Source organism: Apodemus sylvaticus, chromosome 18 (genome assembly GCF_947179515.1).
Source record: "Apodemus sylvaticus chromosome 18, mApoSyl1.1, whole genome shotgun sequence".
Taxonomy (NCBI): Eukaryota; Metazoa; Chordata; class Mammalia; order Rodentia; family Muridae; genus Apodemus; species Apodemus sylvaticus.
Window position 1 is genome coordinate 9540016 of NC_067489.1, and position 21407 is coordinate 9561422.

The following is a 21407-nucleotide window of genomic DNA, read 5'->3' on the forward strand; positions in this document are numbered from 1 at the left end:
ACATATATACATGCATACATGCATGCATAGCCATGTTCTGTTGTCAGGGCCTTCGTAGCTATTCTGCCTTTCTCTCTAGTTTTTCTCTTTATCACATATGGTATTCATCTTCTAAGTCTGTGTGTGTACATGTGTGTACAATGTCTGTGAATTGTCTTTGAATGTTCTCACTCATTTTTCTGAGTATTTTAGTTCCTGGGCTAGGCTGCTTCCCATAGGCAGGTGTGACATCTCATTACTTAGCCTATGCCCAGTGGTTATCATTGAAATAATCCTTCATTTAGTCATTAGGCACTTTTAAGGATTTTCAGGGTTGGTTTACTTTTTCCTGGGCCATTTCTCTGTGATATTGAGAAGCACTCGGGCAGTTATGAGAGCTGCTGGCACCAGCCATGTTTCTGTAGAGCGAGCTTAGGCTGAGGTTTCCATTTAAAGTTTCCCTCACGTCTCCTGCCCTCTAGTGTGTTCTCTGCCCCGCTTCTGAACGTTGTTGACAATCCAGTAAGTCTGGATTGATGGGGTGTGGTGTGAACTTTGCATTTTGAGATTAGTGGTAACTATGAAATAGGTTTGTAATATAGCAGGTTTAAAAATCTAAAGAACATTTTTGTTAGGCACCTCCTAATGCAGGATTTTAATTGATACACAAGAGAAAAAGATGTCTTCTGAGTATAAAGCAGTTTAGAAGGTGTATAAAAAACAAAAATGAGTTTAGCATGCATGTCACATACTAGGCCAGGACCTCTTGAAGATAATACCGGGGTAGTGTTGAAATCTGTATACTTTCCTTTCTGTTTGTTTCTTATAGTATAAATGCCTGTTGGTAACCTGGCCTTGCTGGTTAATGTAAATAGAGTTTGAGATTCCCCCAAGTACTCAAAGCAATGAGCTATCTGCTTGGATTGGCTTATCTTTTCACTGCTGAGGATATTAAACCTAGACTCGCATCCATATCAGACAGATGCCTTGCCACTTACCTGCACCCTGCGAGTGGGAAAGGGCATTCCTTTCTCGTTTTTTAAAATGATTTATTTATTTATTACATGTAAGTACACTGTAGCTGTTTTCAGACACCCCAGAAGAGGGCATCAGATCTCATTACGGATGACTGTGAGCCACCATGTGGTTGCTGGGATTTGAACTCAGGACCTTCAGAAGAGCAGTCAGTGTTCTTAATGACTGAGCCATCTCTTCAGCCCCCGGCTGTTCCTTTCTGATGTAAATACTGCATGTCTCAGTGTCCAGTTTGCTCTTCTGAAGTTCTGTGCAAATCTAGGTGTCTTCTTTATAGCTACACTAAAAACTGTCCACCCGTGAACTCCTGTGTGGTATGGCTTCTTAACAATATTTCTCTTGTCATCCTTTCTTAAAATGAGCTCTTTTGTTGCCTCCCATCTTCCTCTCATACCCTCAGTCTTCTCCCGGCTTCCTCTCACACCCTCAGTCTTCTCCCATCTTCCTCTCACACCCTCAGTCTTCTCCCATCTTCCTCTCACACCCTCAGTCTTCTCCCATCTTCCTCTCACACCCTCAGTCTTCTCCCATCTTCCTCTCACACCCTCAGTCTTCTCCCATCTTCCTCTCACACCCTCAGTCTTCTCCCATCTTCCTCTCCACACCCTCAGTCTTCTCCCATCTTCCTCTCCACACCCTCAGTCTTCTTTCCAGGTTCTTTCCCTGGCATGTTCTTTTTTTGTTTTGTTTTTCTAAAGCTTTATTTATTTTATGTATATGAGTACACTGTCGCTGTCTTCAGACACCTCAGAGCAGAGCATCAGATCCCATCACAGATGGCTGTGAGCCATCATGTGGTTGCTGGGAATTGAACTCGGGACCTCTGGAAGAGCAGTCGGTGCTCTTAACTGCTGACCCGTCTCTCCAGCCCCCATTTGTGTTCTGTAGAACTCCCTTAGCCATCTTCTTTTTCCCGCCATGCTGCTTACTCTTAGGATGCCATGCCCATATCTTTGACCGTGCTTCTGAGATACGGGTCTGTACAGTCCATTCAATAAACAAATGGTTACTGAATCTGCCTGTGCCTGGCGTTGCTTTGGGTATTGGGTAGAACACTAAGCAAGACATTGTATTGTCTTGGAGGAACATTATCTATGGCAAGAACCTAAATGACTGAGACCACAGTGGCAGGGACTGATGAAGGGGGCGGAGATATGGGAAGGGACTTGTTTGCATGGAGAGACCAGGTAAGCCTCTGTAGGGAGACAGCCTCTTGGATGTGCAAACATTACTAGCTGGGGCAGTTCTTTACATTCAGTATATACATCACTTTTGGACCTCCACGCTCAGCCAGGCATGCCTTCCCGAGCCTTCCCGAGCCCTCCCGAGCCCTCCCGAGCCTGCTGCTCTGCGGTGTGCCTGTCTAGAGCCGGGCATGCCTTCCCGAGCCTTCCCGAGCCCTCCCGAGCCCTCCCGAGCCTGCTGCTCTGCGGTGTGCCTGTCTAGAGCCGGGCATGCCTTCCCGAGCCTGCTGCTCTGCCGCGTGCCTGTCTAGAGCCGGGCATGCCTTCCGGAGCCTGCTGCTCTGCCGTGTGCCTGTCCAGAGCTCAGTGGTTGGGAGCATTTGCTGCTCTTGCAGAAGACCTGGGTTCACTTTGTCTTACTGCCTTCCTGAACCTTTGTCAGTGTGCCTCTGGTTGCACTCCCAGCCCACTGCCTCCGCTCACTGTACAGCGCAGGTCTGATCAGCTCGGCTGCTTTCCGACCTCTGGCTCTAATTTTCTTAGGATGAAGCCAGGCTCCCTCCCTCATCTGGCCTCAGGCCTTCCTGACTTCCTGACCAATTCCACTCCGGCTTTCTGTGCTTTCACTCACAGTGTTCTCTGGAGTAAGGTGGGACTGAGTCACCTGAACAGGGGTGGAAGGAGTGGGGAGCACTGTTTAGAATGCTAGTCCTCAGCTGGCTCAGGACACATCTATTGAGCAGTAGGACCCACCTGTGCTTAACCTAGTTACCTCTTCAGTGCAGAGCACTGTATAACCATCACTAGCCAGCGCCTAATCAGGTGCATTCACATGGTAAGAGTTCCAAGTGAGCCGGGCGTGGTGGTGCACACCTGTAATCCCAGCGCTCAGGAGGCAGAGGCAGGTGGATTTCTGAGTTTGAGGCCAGCCTAGTCTACAGAGTGAGTCCCAGGACAGCCAGGGCTACACAGAGAAACCCTGTCTTGAGAAACTAACAACAACAACAACAACAAAAAGGAGTTCCAAATGAGAAAAAAATTTGTGTTCTTTATGTGTATATAACTTAAAAAAAAAGATTTATTTATTTTATGTTGCTGTCTTCAGACACACCAAAAGAGGTCATCAGGTCCAATTACAGATGGTTGTTAGCCACCATGTCCTTGCTGGGACTTGAACTCAGGACCTCTGGGAGAACAGTCAGTGTTCTTAACCGCTGAGCCATCTCTTCAGTCCCTGTATATAACTTTTAATGAAAACTAATTTTTTTAAAATTTTTTTATTTTACAGGAGAACTATGCCATTTCTGGGTCAGGACTGGAGATCCCCTGGATGGAGTTGGATTAAAACCGAGGATGGGTGGAAAAGGTGTGACCCCTGTAGCCACGAGCTCAGGAGCGAGGATACCCAGTACACCCTCAACCACAGCATGTGAGTCCCAGCAAGGTCCAGTCGCTACCGTCCGCTTCTGCATTTGTCGGCTCACTGTAGAGCTCGGTCACCTACAGTGTTGCTCACCACGTTGTCTAGGCGTGTCTAATCCAGGACAGTCATGGGTTAAAGGATAGTCGGCCACAGCCGCTTGCACATGGGTGTTGAGGAGTTGACCTCAGTCTTCCTGCTTGTACAGCAAGCAGTCTTCTTCCCCGCTGAGTCATTCTTCAGCCCAGGCTTGTATCTGAAGCACGCCTGAGTGCTTCGTCCCCGTCAAACATCACCTGCTCCTTCTGTCAGCCCTCAGAGCCCCTCCGAACGCGCTCCTCTGTGCCCCTGCATGACTCGATTATGTTTCCATGCGGTGTCTTCAAGACCCAGCTGTGCTTATCATGTACTGGTAGTGCTGCTTTGTTTCTTAAGGCTGTTTCCTTGTGTGGATCTGTGTGCCCAGACGTGTCACAGTTGTCACTAGTGCTGTTAGGAGCTCAGGAATACGGACATGTGAATGGTGATTGCTCGGTATATTTCCTTCCTTCCTTCCTTCCTTCCTTCCTTCCTTCCTTCCTTCCTTCCTTCCTTCCTTCCAAGATTTATTTTTTTATTAAGAGGTCTCTGTAACAGCATGACTTCTTTTTTTTTTTCTGAGACAGGGTTTCTCTGTGTGACCCTGGCTGTCCTGGAGCTCACTCTGTAGACCAGGCTGGCCTCGAACTTAGAAATCCACCTGCCTCTGCCTCCCAAGTGCTGGGATTATAGGCGTGTGCCACCACCGCCCCGCTTTATTTATTTATTTTAGGTATGAGTACACTGTAGCTGTCTTCAGACACACCAGAAGAGAGCATCGGATCCCATTACAGATGGTTGTGAGCCACCATGTGGTTGCTGAGAATTGAACTCAGGACCTCTGGGAAAGCAGCCAGTGCTCTTAACTGCTGAGACATCTCTCCAGCCCCTCTTCTTCCTCCTCTTCCTCTTTTTATAAAGCTGGATAAGGGACATTTATCTTGGTCATATGACCAAAGGTTATAAAAATAGGAAATGTTTGCTCTAAAATGTAGTTGACTGATAGTTTATATACATGAAAAACTGAAAGGTTTGTATAATATAAATAATTTTATTAACATTTATACACATTAAATTTTAATCCTGGAATCACTTTTAGATTCTCATAAACCTGGCAGTAAAAAAACCATCACCAGAAAGTGTAGCCTCTTTCTACCTCAAAGTACCTCATAAAAACAGCAGCTGGTTAATAATTTGCCAGTGTAGGCGCTCTTCTTGATCATGACCTTTGCATCTCCTCTGTCTCCATCTCCAAGTCGCCTGATTCCCATCAAACCTTGAGCAGCTTCAGAAGCACTCAGCAGGACCCAGGGGACATCCCGCCAGCCAAGTCAGTGATGTGGGAGCTGCAGCGGGTGTGGGGTTGCCACAGCCTGTCTGTGCCTCAGCTGGGAATGAGTCTGTTCCCGCACCTGAAGGTGGCCTGTTAAATATCCCACAGCTCGTGCCCACGGAACCCCCGGGGGGTTAGCAAGCTGGCCGGGCGTCCTGTCTGTGGTCTCCCATGTCTGTGACACTGCTTCAGGACAGCAATAGCATAGCATTTTCCTTTGATAAGTTTGTGACTTTAGTTAAAAAACTTTTTCAGATTCAAAATGATCTAGTATTTGAATCAGTGCTAATAGATGGACATGAGTGTAAGTATAAGATCATAAGACTCAAGGCCCTTGGTGCACACCTGTAATCCCAGCACTTGGGAGGAAGAGGCAGGCGGATTTCTGAGTTTGAGGCCAGCCTGGTCTACAGAGTGAGTTCCTGGACAGCCAGGGGTAAACAGAGAAACCCTGTTTCAAAAAACCAAAAAGAAAAAAAGAAAGACTCAAGGCCCTGTGTGTTCTCTGGAGTTGGTGTCATAACTCGGCTGTGATGGAATGTAGTTGTATGTTTGAGGAGCTCTCTGGCTGCCCGGGTGATTGGCCACCATTGTCTGTGCTGTTCCACCACTGACAGGGATGGACAGACAAGCAGCTTTTACACCATCTTCTCTTCAAGAGCAGTGACAGGGAAATGAGCTTTTAGATCAATGGTTTCCAGTGCCATTCTCACAGGCTCCACCAGCCAGCCTGGATTCACAACACTTTCTTCCCTGCGTTAGACCAAAAACTAACTGCAGAGTATCAAAAAAATGTGGTTTCAGTTTTCATGGTGTAGGCTGCTGTTTATTCTTTTTCTTTGTTTGTTTGAGGCAAGGTTTCAATGTGTAGACCTGACTGTCATGAAACTCATTCTGTAGACTGGGTATAGTTTTAATTATTACAAGGAGAAAATGTTGTTTTAAAGAAAAGATGCTTGTGTTGTTATGACTTGACTTTCATTTCTTGTTTCATAAAAAAGGAAAATTGCTAAAATATTTTAAAAGTATTTAAATATCATAAAGGTAACTGGTTAATCTGGTTCTATTAAGTACTTTGAAATATTTGATAAACACTTATTAAGAAAATGCTCAGCACAACAGTAGTGTCAGTGCAGCAGCAGTCAGTACCAGTGCAGCAGTCAGTGTCAGTGCAGCAGCAGTCAGTGTCAGTGAAGCAGTCAGTGCCAGTGCAGCAGTCAGTGTCAGTGCAGCAGTCAGTGTCAGTGCAGCAGTCAGTGCAGCAGTCAGTGCAGCAGCAGTCAGTGTCAGTGCAGCAGTCAGTGCAGCAGTCAGTGTCAGTGCAGCAGTCAGTGTCAGTACAGCCGTCAGTGTCTGTGCAGCCTTCAGTGTCAGTGCAGCAGCAGTCAGTGTCAGTGCAGCAGTCAGTGTCAGTGCAGCAGTCAGTGTCAGTGCAGCAGTGTCAGTGCAGCAGTCAGGGTCAGTGCAGCAGTCAGGGTCAGTGCAGCAGTCAGGGTCAGTGCAGCAGTCAGTGTCAGTGCAGCAGTCAGTGTCAGTACAGCAGTGTCAGTGCAGCAGTCAGTATCAGTGCAGCAGTCAGTATCAGTGTAGCAGTCAGGGTCAGTGCAGCAGTCAGCGTCAGTGCAGCAGTCAGCGTCAGTGCAGCCGTCAGTGTCAGTGCAGCAGCAGTCAGTGTCAGTGCAGCAGCAGTCAGTGTCAGTGCAGCAGCAGTCAGTGTCAGTGTAGCAGTCAGTGCAGCAGTCAGTGTCAGTACAGCAGTGTCAGTGCAGCAGCAGTCAGTGTCAGTGCAGCAGTCAGTGTCAGTGCAGCAGTCAGTGTCAGTGCAGCAGTCAGTGTCCGTGCAGCAGTCAGTGTCCGTGCAGCAGTCAGTGTCCGTGCAGCAGTCAGTGTCCGTGCAGCAGTCAAGGTCAGTGCAGCAGTCAGGGTCAGTGCAGCAGTCAGGGTCAGTGCAGCAGTCAGTATCTGTGTAGTAGTCAGGGTCAGTGCAGCAGTAGTTACTATCAGCCCAACAGTTGAAAAATGTAGATGATAAACAAGAACATAATGTTTACTCCAACTTTGATTGGAGACATAGCAATTTTAATGTCATAGTCATATTGCTTCTAGAGTTCTTTTCATGGTTTTTCTGGTTTTGTTTATAAATGCTTAGGTCTCGATGATGTTTGGAGAATTCTAAAGCCCATCTCCCTTTCTGGAGTAACGTTTTTAAAAGAAATAAGAATAAATCTTAGTTCCTTCAAAATGAAAAAAAAAAATTATGTAATCTACCCCTTGAGTTTCCAGCTCTTGATTTCCTTGTAACTTAGCTAGTGCTCACCAGGATTTAGTAGGGACTTTATCTTGATCGCCCAAATTACCATCAAATACCCTCTTAATAAAGACATGCTAAATGAATTTCTCCATGAAAAACTTACTTTAATTAAGCATCTTTATTTCAGTATCTTAAATAATGGCGAAGAAGAAATATTCAATAATGAGTGTGAATATGCGGCCAAAAAGAGGAAGAAGGAACATTTTGGAAATGACACAGCTGCTCACAGTAAGAGAGTTTTTATGATAAGTCTATAGTCTTTTTATTTTATTTATTTATTTATTTATTTTTGTTTTTTGGATTTGGTTTTTTTTCAAGACAGGGTTTCTTTGTATAGCCCTGGCTGTCCTGGAACTCACTCTGTAGACCAGGCTGGCCTCGAACTCAGAAATCCACCTGCCTCTGCCTCCCAGAGTGCTGGGATTAAAGGTGTGCGCCACCACCGCCCGGCTAGTCTATAGTCTTTCATGTATTTAATATACATGTAACCACAATGAATTTCACGGCAGTGCCCCATGAAGTACGGTGACGGGGTGTGCACACAAACACCCTTCTCAGTGCTGCCCATCTGTCTGGGTCAGACTGCTTGCCACTAGCTGTGTGCTTGGTAAGGTTTATACATGCAAAACTGTCAAGCCTGAAGCTTACGTCTGCTTCTGAGTACCAAGTGTGGTCCTGCGCTGAGCCTCTTTCTGAGCAGGAAGGCCCCTAGGAGGATTGTCTAGATGTGGGGCCATGGAGAGTGAGGACAGGAGCCAGCAGTGGGCAGAACTGAGACAGAGGGCGATGGTGGACAGGTAGACAGGCTTAGGAAGTTCCATCACATGCACCGAATACCTGCTAAGGTGAGAAGAAGGTAGAGCCATGTGGAGAAGCGCAAAGCTGCTTCTTATAGTTCTTATATTACCTATGTATCTTATCTTATACTGCTTATATTTACTTTATAACTTATATTTAAATATAATGGCTTATTTATTTTACTTATTATACTAATATATTATTTATATATACTTCTTATTTTACTTACATTTACCATGTATGGCTGTAACAGGCAGAAAAAGACTAGAACCCTCTAGTAGGTGTACAATGATAGAGAGACAATATAGTATTTCTTAAGCATTTGTACTTTGGTGTAAAAATATCAGTTTTCTAAGTTAATAAAGTATGGTAGTGTCAAAATTAATAACTTTTCATGTACAGGTGCCTAAACACTTACATGATGTTAGAGAATAAAGTGCATTTTAACACTTACCCGAGGAGAGGCATCTCTTAGCCGGAACAGGGAGTTAATGTTAGCGTGTCCTGTCATCAGAGTGTCCCTAACATACTGAGGTTGGAACGGCTTGCCAGGTTTTAAAGACATTTCATCTTTGTTCTAGGTTTTTATCGTGAAAAATGGATCTATGTCCATAAAGAGAGCACAAAGGAGGTAAGTGTGCCATTAGAAGAGTGCGTAATGTGTGTTTCTGTTGAACATGTCACAACAATTAATCATATTATAATTAATAATTGAATCTCATTAGTAATATGAGGTCTATAACTCACATCCTAACATACACACACACACACACACACACACACACACACTACACATGACTGCTTTTTGAAACAGTGATTACAGTTATGCACATATATGTACGTATGTTCACTGATACATGTATGGCTGTGTACTGGGAAATATGTTCTATAGGCATGCATGTGGTGTTAGATGTATTTGAGGTATATAATGCAATGTTTGTGTTGTATGACCTGTATGTTACATGTTTGTGCTATGTGATAGATGTACATGGTATGTGCCTGTGTGTAATGTGTGCATAGATATGGCATATGCTGTGTACCTCTGAGTGCTATGTGGTATATTTGCATGTGCTGTGTCTGTGGTGTGTATTTGGTATGTAATGTATATGCGATATGTGCATGTGTATGGTAGCATGTGCTGTGTCTGTGGTGTGTATTTGGTATATAATGTATATGCGATATGTGCATGTGTATGGTATATGGCACATATGTATCATGTCTGGCACACATGAATGTGATATGTTTGTGCATGAACAGTGTGTATGCCACACATGTGTGTGATAATGGTGTTTGTACCATATGTGACCCGTGATTTCGGATTATGAGTATTTTTGATCCTCATGCATCTCCACATCAGCAAGGGCCCCTTAAAACCAAGCAGGCATTTCCCCGTGTCTGACCCATCTTCTGATAGTGGCAGTTACTGGGGAAGATTTTCCTTCACCTTGTGTTCTGGATTTTACTGCTGTGGACACCATGACCAAGGCGACTCTTATTTTCCTTTCTAAAGATTTCTTTATTTATTTTTATGTGTATGAATATGCTGTCACTATCCTCAGACACACCAGAAGAAGGCAAAGGATCCCATTACAGATGGCTGTGAGCCACCATGTGGATGCTGGGAATTGAACTCAGACCTCTGGAAGAGCAGACGGGGCTCTTAACCACTGAGCCAGCTCTCCAGCCCCCTCCCCTCCAAGGCAACTTTTATAAAGAACAACAATTAATTGGGGCTGGCTTACAGATTCGGGTTCCATCCATTATCATCATAGCGGGAAGCATGACAGTGTGCAGGCAGACATGGCGCTGGAGGAGCTGGGAGTTCTGCATCTTCATCCAAAGGAAGCCAGGAACAAACTGTCTTCAGACAGCTAGGAGAACACCTCAAGCCCACCCCCACAGTGACACACTTTCTCCAATAAGGCCACACCTCCTAATAGTGCCACTCCCTGGGCCCAGTGTATTTAAACCACCACAAATGCCCTTGAGTTCATCCTTCCATATTGTAAAGTGTCTCATGGGGAGCTGTGTTGAGGTTGGCTCTGCAGAGCGCTATGGACTTTTATCTGCATGATTGCTAAGTTGATGAAAACCTCTATGAGTCACTCTAAGGGTGCAGTTTTACAGTACACAATTATGAGGTTAGGATTAGTTAAGTGTTCCAGAAATGTTATTATCTTTTTTAAAAATTTATCACATTTATTTATTCAGAGCGTGTGTGTGTGTGTGTGTGTGTGTGTGTGTGTGTGTGTGTATGGTAGGGGTGGGGAGGTCTGCTTGTAAGGACGACTTGTAGCTGTCAGCTTTCTCCTTTAACTATGTAGGTCCTGAGGCTTGTTAGACTTGGTGGCAGGCACCTTCTTGATTATGTCTTTAAACTATCTTAGCTTCCTAGAAGATACTTGATTGTGGGAAAGAAAGCTTACTTGGTGATGGTTAACGTCTTTAAGTGATTGTAGCATGAGTCCAGTCCTTGACATACATACCACTGACAGACTCGGAGCTAACCTGATTGTGCAAAGCCGAGCTCAGTCAATACCTCCCTACTTTGTGGGCCGTGTGGATTCCATCTGGGAAAGCAACCAAGGGAGTTTGTTAGACTGCCATGGCATCCTGTGGCCTCGTGGGATGGGGTCTGATGTTAGGACACTTACAAAGAACTTAGGGCCGGCTGTCAGCTCTGTGCCTGGTCCTGTGCCATCTTTTTTATACCTGGTAGTGACCCAGGGGGCCATTGCAGACAGGCACTCCTGAGTGTACACTGACTTTGTTCATGGGAGTGAGTTGTCACCGCAAAGAGATGTCCTCACCACCCACCACTTTTCCCTTAGAGTGAGATGCACTTGAGATTTTACTCTGTGCTCTGCCCCTTGCTTCCCCACAGCAGTGCTTGGCATGTCGCAGAGGCTGAGAAAACACAGGACTCAGTGTTTTGCGCGAATGTGTGGTTGGGTTGTACATGTTAGGGCTGTTCTTAGAACTGTGTAGGTTCCCCATGAGGTCAGCAGATATGGTGCTGTCTCTGCTGCTCCTCAGCATCCCGAGCAGCCGTTAACCCAGAGTCACCTGTGCTTCCTGACCGCCTCAGGCTCAACTGCCCCCAAAACTGAACTGGAAGTCTATGCAGTTTAGGTAGTTCAGATGCAGAAGGAAGGCTTTAAGATCTGTCCTGACCTGAGGTGAAATCTGTACAGACCAATACAGAAAACAGGATATTTCAGACAGAATAGCAATACTTTACTTATGACCCTGAGGAGAAATTATTTACATCTCATTTTTGATTCCCAGACCTCTGTATGTCAGTGTAGCAGTTGGCTTTTGGGGTGCTCAGCTCATGATCCCAGCCTGGAGTCAGCTGTTGTCAGGCTTGAGTGATATCCCCTCAGGCCTCCTCGCACCTGTCTTTCAGAGCTGCCTGCTCTTGACGGTGGTCCCTGTAAGGTGCACTCCTTGGGGTTGAGCACATTCCCACCGGAGCAGTCACCTCCCTGCAGAGAAATGCTCCCTGAGCGTGGACAGTGCCGGGTCCTGAGGCCTCCTGTTTCCCTACCTTGTCCCCAGCAACAGAGAGCAAGGCGGTGTCACGAATGCTTATTCACCAGCAGTGTGAGAAACTGCCGTGCCTCACATCCCAGTAACACACAGTCAGCTTACAGTTAGCATTGCTGTCTTGTGCTCTATTCTCATTTATATCTGACATGGGTTTTAGAATGAATTCAAATGCCTTTCATTAGAGACTTTTATGCCCTAACCAGCGTCGGCTGTTGACTGATTTTACTTGGCTGGCTGACTTCCCTGGTTGTGTGATATCTTCTAGAGGCATGGCTACTGCACCCTGGGAGAAGCCTTCAACCGGCTCGACTTCTCAAGTGCCATCCAGGATATCAGAAGGTTCACTTACGTGGTCAAAGTAAGTGGTTCCTGCAGAAGCAACTTTGATGACTCTCAAGTGACTAGTTTGAAGGTTACAAGTGTGCGGCATTACATAAAGGGTCACTTGTCTATGTACAGAAAGGAAAGGGACAGCTCAAGAGAAGATATGGAGCGGGGTTGCAGCTCTGAGGTCACAGTTGCAAGTCCCAGGCCACAGGAACTAAGACGGTATAGGTCTTTTTCTTGGAATCGCCTCCCACATTTGAGCTCATGAGGTCCCCAATGACTCCACATACACGTTCTGTTTCTCATGTTTACTTAGGATGAGCTTTGTTGTATACAGAGGAACAACTGGCTAATAGACAAGAGAATTTAATACAAAATAGAGCTCCAGAAAGTCTCCCTGCAGTACCGCTGGCTTTTGAGACGTTTCTGCCCTGGGCGACCGATCTTCAGAAGGGAAAGGCCTTTGTGTGCCAGCCCACTTGCGTGCTAGCCCACTGCAGCTGGCTTTTGTGTGGGGCTCATCAGCTTCACTGCCTTGTCTGTGAAGGGCTGGTCAGGCTTCACACCGCTAGCCCTTCCCCGCGCTGCTCGGCTGCTCTCACTGCCTCCTAGGCATTTAGAGGTGTTGCTGCAGGGCAGATGTGAGGCTTGGCCTCAGCTAGTGTGATATGTCATGTGTGATTCTAGGCAGCACTAGTGGGTGGCAGGAGCGGCAGTCCCGGTGGCATCGTCTGGAACCAAGTGAACATAGGGCAGTGACTCCTGAGCTCCTGCAGAGATCTCAGTGCCTCTGTGCTGGAGGAGGAGCTTGTTAAAGAGAGGGGGACTTAGGTATCCAGGGAGGACACAGGCCAGCTCTCACAACGCCAATAAATAATCCTTTTTTACAAAGTAGAAGTGACAGGCTGGAGAGATGGCTCAGTGGTTAAGAGCACTGACAGAATTCAATTCCCAGCAACCACATGGTGGCTCACAACCATCTGTAATGGGATCTGATTCTGGTGTGTGTCTGATGACAGCTACCGTGTAAATAAAAAATAAAATAAATAAATCTTTAAAAATAAAACAAAACAAAAAAGTGACTTATTCTGTTCCTAAATAACAAGTTTTCTTAAAAGAGTCCGTTCTTATACCTGTTCAAAATAGAATTAACCTTGCCCTACTAGCTGGGGGTCAACTCCTGGTGCTGGGATGAAATCTTCTGACAGAAATCAACATGAGGGACGAAGGGTCTTGTTTCAGATTGTAGGGAGCTTTGGGGTCCTGCTTACTGTGGTGGCAGCTCCAGGCTGGCTCGTGTGTCCTCAGTGGTGGCAGCTCCAGGCTGGCTCGTGTGTCCTCAGTGGTGGCAGCTCCAGGCTGGCTCCTGTGTCCTCAGTGGTGGCATCCCCAGGCTGGCTCCTGTGTCTTCAGTGGTGGCAGCTCCAGGCTGGCTCCTGTGTCCTCAGTGGTGGCAGCTCCAGGCTGGCTCCTGTGTCCTCAGTGGTGGCATCCCCAGGCTGGCTCCTGTGTCCTCAGTGGTGGCAGCTCCAGGCTGGCTCGCGTGTCCTCAGTGGTGGCAGCCCCGATGGCTCCTGTGTCCTCAGTGGTGGCAGCTCCAGGCTGGCTCCTGTGCCCTCAGTGGTGGCAGCCCCGATGGCTCCTGTGTCCTCAGTGGTGCCATCCCCAGGCTGGCTCCTGTGTCCTCAGTGGTGGCAGCTCCAGGCTGGCTCCTGTGTCCTCAGTGGTGGCAGCTCCAGGCTGGCTCCTGTGTCCTCAGTGGTGGCATCCCCGATGGCTCCTGTGTCCTCAGTGGTGGCATCCCCAGGCTGGCTCCTGTGTCCTCAGTGGTGGCATCCCCGATGGCTCCTGTGTCCTCAGTGGTGGCATCCCCGATGGCTCCTGTGTCCTCAGTGGTGGCATCCCCAGGCTGGCTCGCGTGTCCTCAGTGGTGGCACCTCCAGGCTGGTTCCTGTGTCCTCAGTGGTGGCAGCTCCAGGCTGGCTCCTGTGTCCTCAGTGGTGGCAGCTCCAGGCTGGCTCGCGTGTCCTCAGTGGTGGCAGCCCCGATGGCTCCTGTGTCCTCAGTGGTGGCAGCTCCAGGCTGGCTCCTGTGCCCTCAGTGGTGGCAGCCCCGATGGCTCCTGTGTCCTCAGTGGTGGCATCCCCAGGCTGGCTCCTGTGTCCTCAGTGGTGGCAGCTCCAGGCTGGCTCCTGTGTCCTCAGTGGTGGCAGCTCCAGGCTGGCTCCTGTGTCCTCAGTGGTGGCATCCCCGATGGCTCCTGTGTCCTCAGTGGTGGCATCCCCAGGCTGGCTCCTGTGTCCTCAGTGGTGGCATCCCCGATGGCTCCTGTGTCCTCAGTGGTGGCATCCCCGATGGCTCCTGTGTCCTCAGTGGTGGCATCCCCAATGGCTCCTGTGTCCTCAGTGGTGGCATCCCCAGGCTGGCTCGCGTGTCCTCAGTGGTGGCAGCTCCAGGCTGGCTCCTGTGTCCTCAGTGGTGGCAGCTCCAGGCTGGCTCGTGTGTCCTCAGTGGTGGCAGCTCCAGGCTGGCTCGTGTGTCCTCAGTGGTGGCAGCTCCAGGCTGGCTCCTGTGTCCTCAGTGGTGGCAGCTCCAGGCTGGCTCCTGTGTCCTCAGTGGTGGCAGCTCCAGGCTGGCTCCTGTGTCCTCAGTGGTGGCAGCCCCGATGGCTCCTGTGTTCTCAGTGGTGGCAGCTCCAGGCTGGCTCCTGTGTCCTCAGTGGTGGCAGCTCCAGGCTGGCTCCTGTGCCCTCAGTGGTGGCATCCCCAGGCTGGCTCGTGTGTCCTCAGTGGTGGCATCCCCAGGCTGGCTCGTGTGTCCTCAGTGGTGGCATCCCCGATGGCTCCTGTGTCCTCAATGGTGGCATCCCCAGGCTGGCTCCTGTGTCCTCAGTGGTGGCATCCCCGATGGCTCCTGTGTCCTCAGTGGTGGCATCCCCGATGGCTCCTGTGTCCTCATTGGTGGCATCCCCAGGCTGGCTCGCGTGTCCTCAGTGGTGGCACCTCCAGGCTGGCTCCTGTGTCCTCAGTGGTGGCAGCTCCAGGCTGGCTCCTGTGTCCTCAGTGGTGGCAGCTCCAGGCTGGCTCGCGTGTCCTCAGTGGTGGCAGCTCCAGGCTGGCTCCTGTGTCCTCAGTGGTGGCAGCTCCAGGCTGGCTCCTGTGTCCTCAGTGGTGGCAGCCCCGATGGCTCCTGTGTTCTCAGTGGTGGCAGCTCCAGGCTGGCTCCTGTGTCCTCAGTGGTGGCAGCTCCAGGCTGGCTCCTGTGTCCTCAGTGGTGGCAGCTCCAGGCTGGCTCGTGTGTCCTCAGTGGTGGCAGCTCCAGGCTGGCTCGTGTGTCCTCAGTGGTGGCAGCTCCAGGCTGGCTCCTGTGTCCTCAGTGGTGGCAGCTCCAGGCTGGCTCGCGTGTCCTCAGTGGTGGCATCCCCAGGCTGGCTCGCGTGTCCCTAGTCCTTTTGTTCCCTCTACACTTGTTTGTTATCAGAAGACGTTGTTGGGTTTGAGCAGATGCTTTTTATGTGTTTATTGAGAGGATTATGAGTGTTCCTACACTGTTAATGTGTATCTGGCTGACTGGTCCCATGAGAAACGACTCTCTTCATTTCAGAAACCTTGAGTGGCGGTGACAGAAAGGCTTGATGTGCAGCTGGTTCACTGGAATCCGGCAGGGCAGCACATTTTAGCTGGTTTGGTTGCGGGTTTGATTTCTTTTTTTTAATAGGGTTTTGTCCTGTAGTGTTTTGTTGTCTTTGTCTCCTAATTTGCTTTTGGTATTGACATGCAAATCTCGTGGTGTGCATTTGGAAGACTTCCTTCCCTTCTTGGTGTATTTTGAGGAAAAGTAGTATTGGTTCTTTACCCTTGTGGTAGCACTCAGTGCAGAGCCGCGTGGCGCCAGGCTTTTCCTTGATGACCCTTGCCACACTGCCTTAGCCTTGCTGTCTGCCGCAGGCCTGTGGAGGCTCTGCTGACGCATTCTCAGGCAGACTGTGGTCTAGATGTTATTCCATGACACGGAGCTGTGGAAGGGAGGAGAGACAAGAAGGTGGCAGGTTTGTTGTGACTTGGAACAGGCAACTGACATAGCTGGATGTGTCCTCTGAGGCCTGAGAGAGTAAGAGAGTCATGTAGAGTTACATTACAGAAGCGCCTTAAGAACAAAGGAACACAAGCCCACCTGACTGTGAAAGAACAATAGAGAAAGAATGATGAGTTTTTATAAGTTGTAAAGACATGTCAGAATTCAGGCCAAACCTTTGTTATATTGGTAGATGCTAACAAGCTGGTGAAGTAAATGTTTCTAGTTTGGATCAAAAAGTACATCCTAGCTCCAAGTTATTCATAGGAAATAGCCAGAGTGTAGGACCCTGAAGTCAGGAAGAGAGGGTGGGGCAGGTAGAGAGGGAAGATACAAGAGGAGCCGGAGCATGGGAGGGCGCAGCAACCCCTGCACAGTGCCAGCAGGGCTCGGGGTGTCACAGGGTTGTGGGGCTGTGGGGCTGTGGGAGGCACAGGCATCAGGATGTCTTGGCATCACGGTTGGTATTGCGGTTGGCTCACAGTGATCTTCCCGTCTCTGATGTTCCAGTGTTTGAGGTGGTGCCTGAGGAGCTTGAGCATGGCAGTCTTCTCAGAGCTCACCTTGGAAGGAAGGGCCTGTTGATTTCTTGATTGTCTGGTCAGCTTTCGACAGTGTGTCAGATCATGAAGGAGCAGAGTCTGTTAGTGACCAGGATCCTCTGCAGCTAGGGGCTGAGCGTTTATCTCACCAGCCTGCAGCAGACCTGTTGAGATTCTTGAGCAGGACAGAAAGCAGGCTTCCATACCTCGAGCTGCAGTCGGGTCTCCACAGCACACAGAGAGAGCAGTCCTTCCCTGAAGCTGCCTTACCAGAGTGTTCATATCGGTGCACCTCACACCATGCTCCAGTGTGTGGCCTCACACCGTGCTCCAGTGTGTGGCCTCACACCGTGCTCCAGTGTGTGGCCTCACACCGTGCTCCAGTGTGTGGCCTCACACCGTGCTCCAGTGTGTGGCCTCACACCGTGCTCCAGTGTGTGGCCTCACACCGTGCTCCAGTGTGTGGCCTCACACCGTGCTCCAGTGTGTGGCCTCACACCGTGCTCCAGTGGGTGGCCTCACACCGTGCTCCAGTGGGTGGCCTCACACCGTGCTCCAGTGGGTGACCTCACACCGTGCTCCAGTGGGTGACCAGAGTGTTTCTATAGTGAACGGATTCACAGTCAGCTTAGCGTTTCTCTTCTGTCTTCAAGCTTCTGCAGCTAATTGCCAAGTCCCAGTTAACCTCACTGAGTGGAGTGGCACAGAAGAACTACTTCAACATTTTGGATAAAATCGTCCAAAAGGGTAAGATTATTTCTGGAACATTTGTTGTCTTTTTTTAAAATAAAATATTTATTGATTAATAACTCACAGAGTATACAACCTGGCCATTTACACAGTTCATTAGTTCCTAGTGCAGCATATTCATAGGGGTGGGAAACCATCACCAGTTTTATTACATGCTGTATTGGGTTGTATTTGGTTCAGTTCCCCTCTCTCACCCATTCTGCACTGGCTGGTTTTATGTCAGCTTTATGTAAGCTAAAGTCATCTATGAGGAAGGAGCCTCAATGGAGAAAATGCCTTATAGAATCAGGCTGTAGGCAAGCCTCTAAGGCATTTTTTTAAATTAGTGATTTATGGGGGAGGGCCCAACCCATTGTGGGTGGGGCATCCCTGGGCTGGTGGTCTTGGGTTCTATAAGAGAGCAGGCTGAGCAAACCACGAGGAGCCAGCCAGTAAGCAGCATGGCCTCTGCATCAGCTCCTGCCTCCAGGGTCCTGCCCTGTTTGCGTTCCTGTGTGGACTTCCTCAGTGGTGAACAGTGCTGTGAACGTGTAAGATGAATAAACCCTCTCCTCCCCAGGCTGCTTTGATCGTGGGGTTTTATCACAGCAATAGGAACTAAGACACTTGCTGACCCCTTTTCCCCCTGGTCCTCTCCTCTGTAGGCGGGCAGCCATAGCTGCTGAGCGCCCGTGGCCGCAGTGGCAGCCATAGCTGCTGAGCGCCCGTGGCCACAGTGGCAGCCATAGCTGCTGAGCGCCCGTGGCCACAGTGGCAGCCATAGCTGCTGAGCGCCCGAGACCGCAGTGGCCGCCATAGCTGCTGAGCGCCCGTGGCCGCAGTGGCCGCCATAGCTGCTGAGCGCCCGAGACCTCAGTGGCCGCCATAGCTGCTGAGCGCCCGTGGCCGCAGTGGCCGCCATAGCTGCTGAGCGCCCGTGGCCGAAGTGGCCGCCATAGCTGCTGAGCGCCCGTGGCCGCAGTGGCCGCCATAGCTGCTGAGCGCCCGTGGCCGAAGTGGCCGCCATAGCTGCTGAGCGCCCGTGGCCGCAGTGGCCGCCATAGCTGCTGAGCGCCCGTGGCCGCAGTGGCCGCCATAGCTGCTGAGCGCCCGTGGCCGCAGTGGCCGCCATAGCTGCTGAGCGCCCGTGGCCGCAGTGGCCGCCATAGCTGCTGAGCGCCCGTGGCCGCAGTGGCCGCCATAGCTGCTGAGCGCCCGTGGCCGCAGTGGCAGCCATAGCTGCTGAGCGCCCGTGGCCGCAGTGGCAGCCATAGCTGCTGAGCGCCCGAGACCGCAGTGGCCGCCATAGCTGCTGAGCGCCCGAGACCGCAGTGGCCGCCATAGCTGCTGAGCGCCCGTGGCCGCAGTGGCCGCCATAGCTGCTGAGCGCCCGTGGCCGCAGTGGCAGCCATAGCTGCTGAGCGCCCGTGGCCGAAGTGGCCGCCATAGCTGCTGAGCGCCCGTGGCCGCAGTGGCCGCCATAGCTGCTGAGCGCCCGTGGCCGCAGTGGCAGCCATAGCTGCTGAGCGCCCGTGGCCGCAGTGGCCGCCATAGCTGCTGAGCGCCCGTGGCCGCAGTGGCAGCCATAGCTGCTGAGCACCCGTGACTGCAGTGGCTGTGGTGTGTTCAGAAGGCGGCATTTTATCACACTCTTCCCTATCCATTGGGGTCTTACAGTCTTTTCATTTAGGTTTGAGCACTAATGACAAATCTCTGTATTAACCACCACTCACTGCAAAGATAAGCGTCTCTGCCCAGGCTGAGAGCAGCACTAGGCTATGAGTACAGAAGTAAATATTAGAACAGTTTAACATGTCCGTCTAGCAAAACTGCAACAATAAGTCCCTCTGTCTGTCTGCCTGCCCCCAGGGCCTGTTATCTCTCTAGTCTGCTTGTGAGCAGGTTTGCAGTGCCAGACATTTCCTGCCATGGAGCAAACACTCAAATCCAGCTGATCAGAAAGGCGCTGGTTGTCCCCTCACAGAGCAAACATTGAAATCTAATCAATCAGGAAGGCGCTGGTTGCCCACCCCACCACCCATGCCATTATTACCTGCAGCACCAGAACTTTGAAGTCTAAATCTTAACTGGAAACCTGGTGGGGGCGGGGGGCTTTTCTGACTCCAGGCAGAGATGGATCTCCCCAACAGCTAAGCCAGAGAGACGCAGGCCTAGGAAGACACTTGCCCTTCCATGGCTGTTAATCAGTCACATGGGGCATACACCCACTGGGGTCTGTAATCCGGAAGATTGCAGCTTTTTGACTTAGGTACCATGTGAGCCATACTTTTCCTTTTAATTTAATATACTTACCTTTACCTGTTAGTGACTATAAGTAAAAGGAACTTTATGTGTATATGCTATGAGCTGCTCTCAATATTTCTCCTAATCATAAGTATAAAAAAACATACACTGACTACTTTACAGGCAAAATTGTAGACCCAACCAAAAATTTAGTCAGGTTGCATCTTAAAGCCTTTAAAACTCTTATTATTACCAATTGTGATATCTGAAAAATGATGCCACTTTTAAATTGCCATGAAATGAAGTCCTTGGTTTTTAATATGATAAAACACATATGATATAACACGTATCATTTCAGCAGTTTCAGCATACTGTTGAATAGCACTGCATGCATGTGTATTGCAGCCACTGCTGTCTCTAGATGGCTCCTTTGTACCTAACACCTGTGCCCATCGCAACCCATCCACTGGCCAGCCCCTCCCCTGCCCCACCGCTGCCTCTGGGTCTGCTGACTGAGGGGCTTGTGTACACAGAGTTATACGATACTGTGTTCACCTCCTGTAAACTCCCTCCTACGTCATAGTTCTTGTTTGAGTTCATGAAACAGGTCAGGATTTCCTTCACCTCTTAGCTTGAGTAATGTCCCTGTGTGTGAAGGGACCACGTTTTGCTATTTCTTCTTCTGTTGATAGACGTGCGGGTTATAAACTTAGATAATTAGCAGTAGTCCTTGCTTGATTTTGTTTTATCAGTTCTCGAAGACCATCAGAATCCTCGCCTGATCAAAGACCTCCTCCAAGACTTGAGCTCAACTCTCTGCATCCTCGTTAGAGGGGTGGGGAAGTCAGTGTTAGTCGGGAACATCAACATCTGGATTTGCCGCCTAGAGACAGTTCTCAGCTGGCAGCAGCAGCTGCAGAATCTTCAGATGACTAAGGTATGCTCCTTTTCTTTGTTTGGTTTGGGGGTTTGTTCTCTTTTCTTTTTTTTCTGTCTTTCTGTCTGTCTTTTCTTCCTTCTTCTTTTTTTGAGACAGGATCTTACTATATATCTCTGACTGGCACCACAGCCCAGACTGGCCTTAAACTCAGAGATCCACCTGCCTCTGCCTATAGAGTGCTAGGATTAAAGGTGAGCGCCATCACACCTGACCTAAATTTATTTTTATTTGACACAAAAATTGTATGTGCTTAGGAGATGCAGTTCGATTCTTCATAGATCTGTGATGTGTATCGACCATGTCAGGGCGGTTGGCAACCATCACCTCATATATTTACCAACTCTGAGGTTTTCAGGGAGTTGTGGTGGTGACGTATGCTGCTGTGCTGATGAACAGTAGCTGCCATCTCTCCTACCCTGGGCCCATTAGCATGTATTCTCTCCCCTGTCCTCTCTGCCTTCCCCCAGACTATGGCTACCACTGCTTCACACTCTACTTCTTTGAGACCAGTTTTTTCTTTTCTGCGCGTAACTTAGAACACGTAGTATTTAGTTTTAACTCTTCTTGACTTCTTTCATATAGCAGGGTAGCCATGTTAAATGCTTCCATTCATATTGCTGAAGATGACAGTGTTTCATTATTTCTGTGGCTGAATAAGATATAACACATTTTCTTTATTAAGTCACATCAGTGAGCACTAGGCTGACCCCATGTCTCGGCTACCATGAATCCAGCTACTATAAAGATGTGATTTCAGGTCCCTGGGTTGGATGTATACCCCTTGACAACACTGTGGTCACACACACACAAGTTTGATCAACACTGTGGTCTGTCTGTCTTTCTTTCTTTCTTTTTTTTTTT

The 21407-nt window shown here is 49.2% G+C and overlaps 1 protein-coding gene across 4 annotated transcripts in view; it reads left to right on the plus strand.

The window, feature by feature from the left end:
• Positions 1–21407, plus strand: part of Fbxo25 (F-box protein 25) — a 35588-nt gene that overhangs the window by 4286 nt on the left and 9895 nt on the right. For all 4 annotated transcript variants that reach the window (XM_052162305.1, XM_052162304.1, XM_052162303.1 and 1 more), the window contains 6 exons: positions 3487–3627; positions 7468–7568; positions 8720–8769; positions 11956–12048; positions 17287–17380; positions 20359–20543. In XM_052162305.1, coding sequence (XP_052018265.1) covers positions 3494–3627; positions 7468–7568; positions 8720–8769; positions 11956–12048; positions 17287–17380; positions 20359–20543 — 657 coding nt within the window. In that variant the 5' untranslated portion in view covers positions 3487–3493. The remainder of the gene's footprint in view (positions 1–3486; positions 3628–7467; positions 7569–8719; positions 8770–11955; positions 12049–17286; positions 17381–20358; positions 20544–21407) is intronic.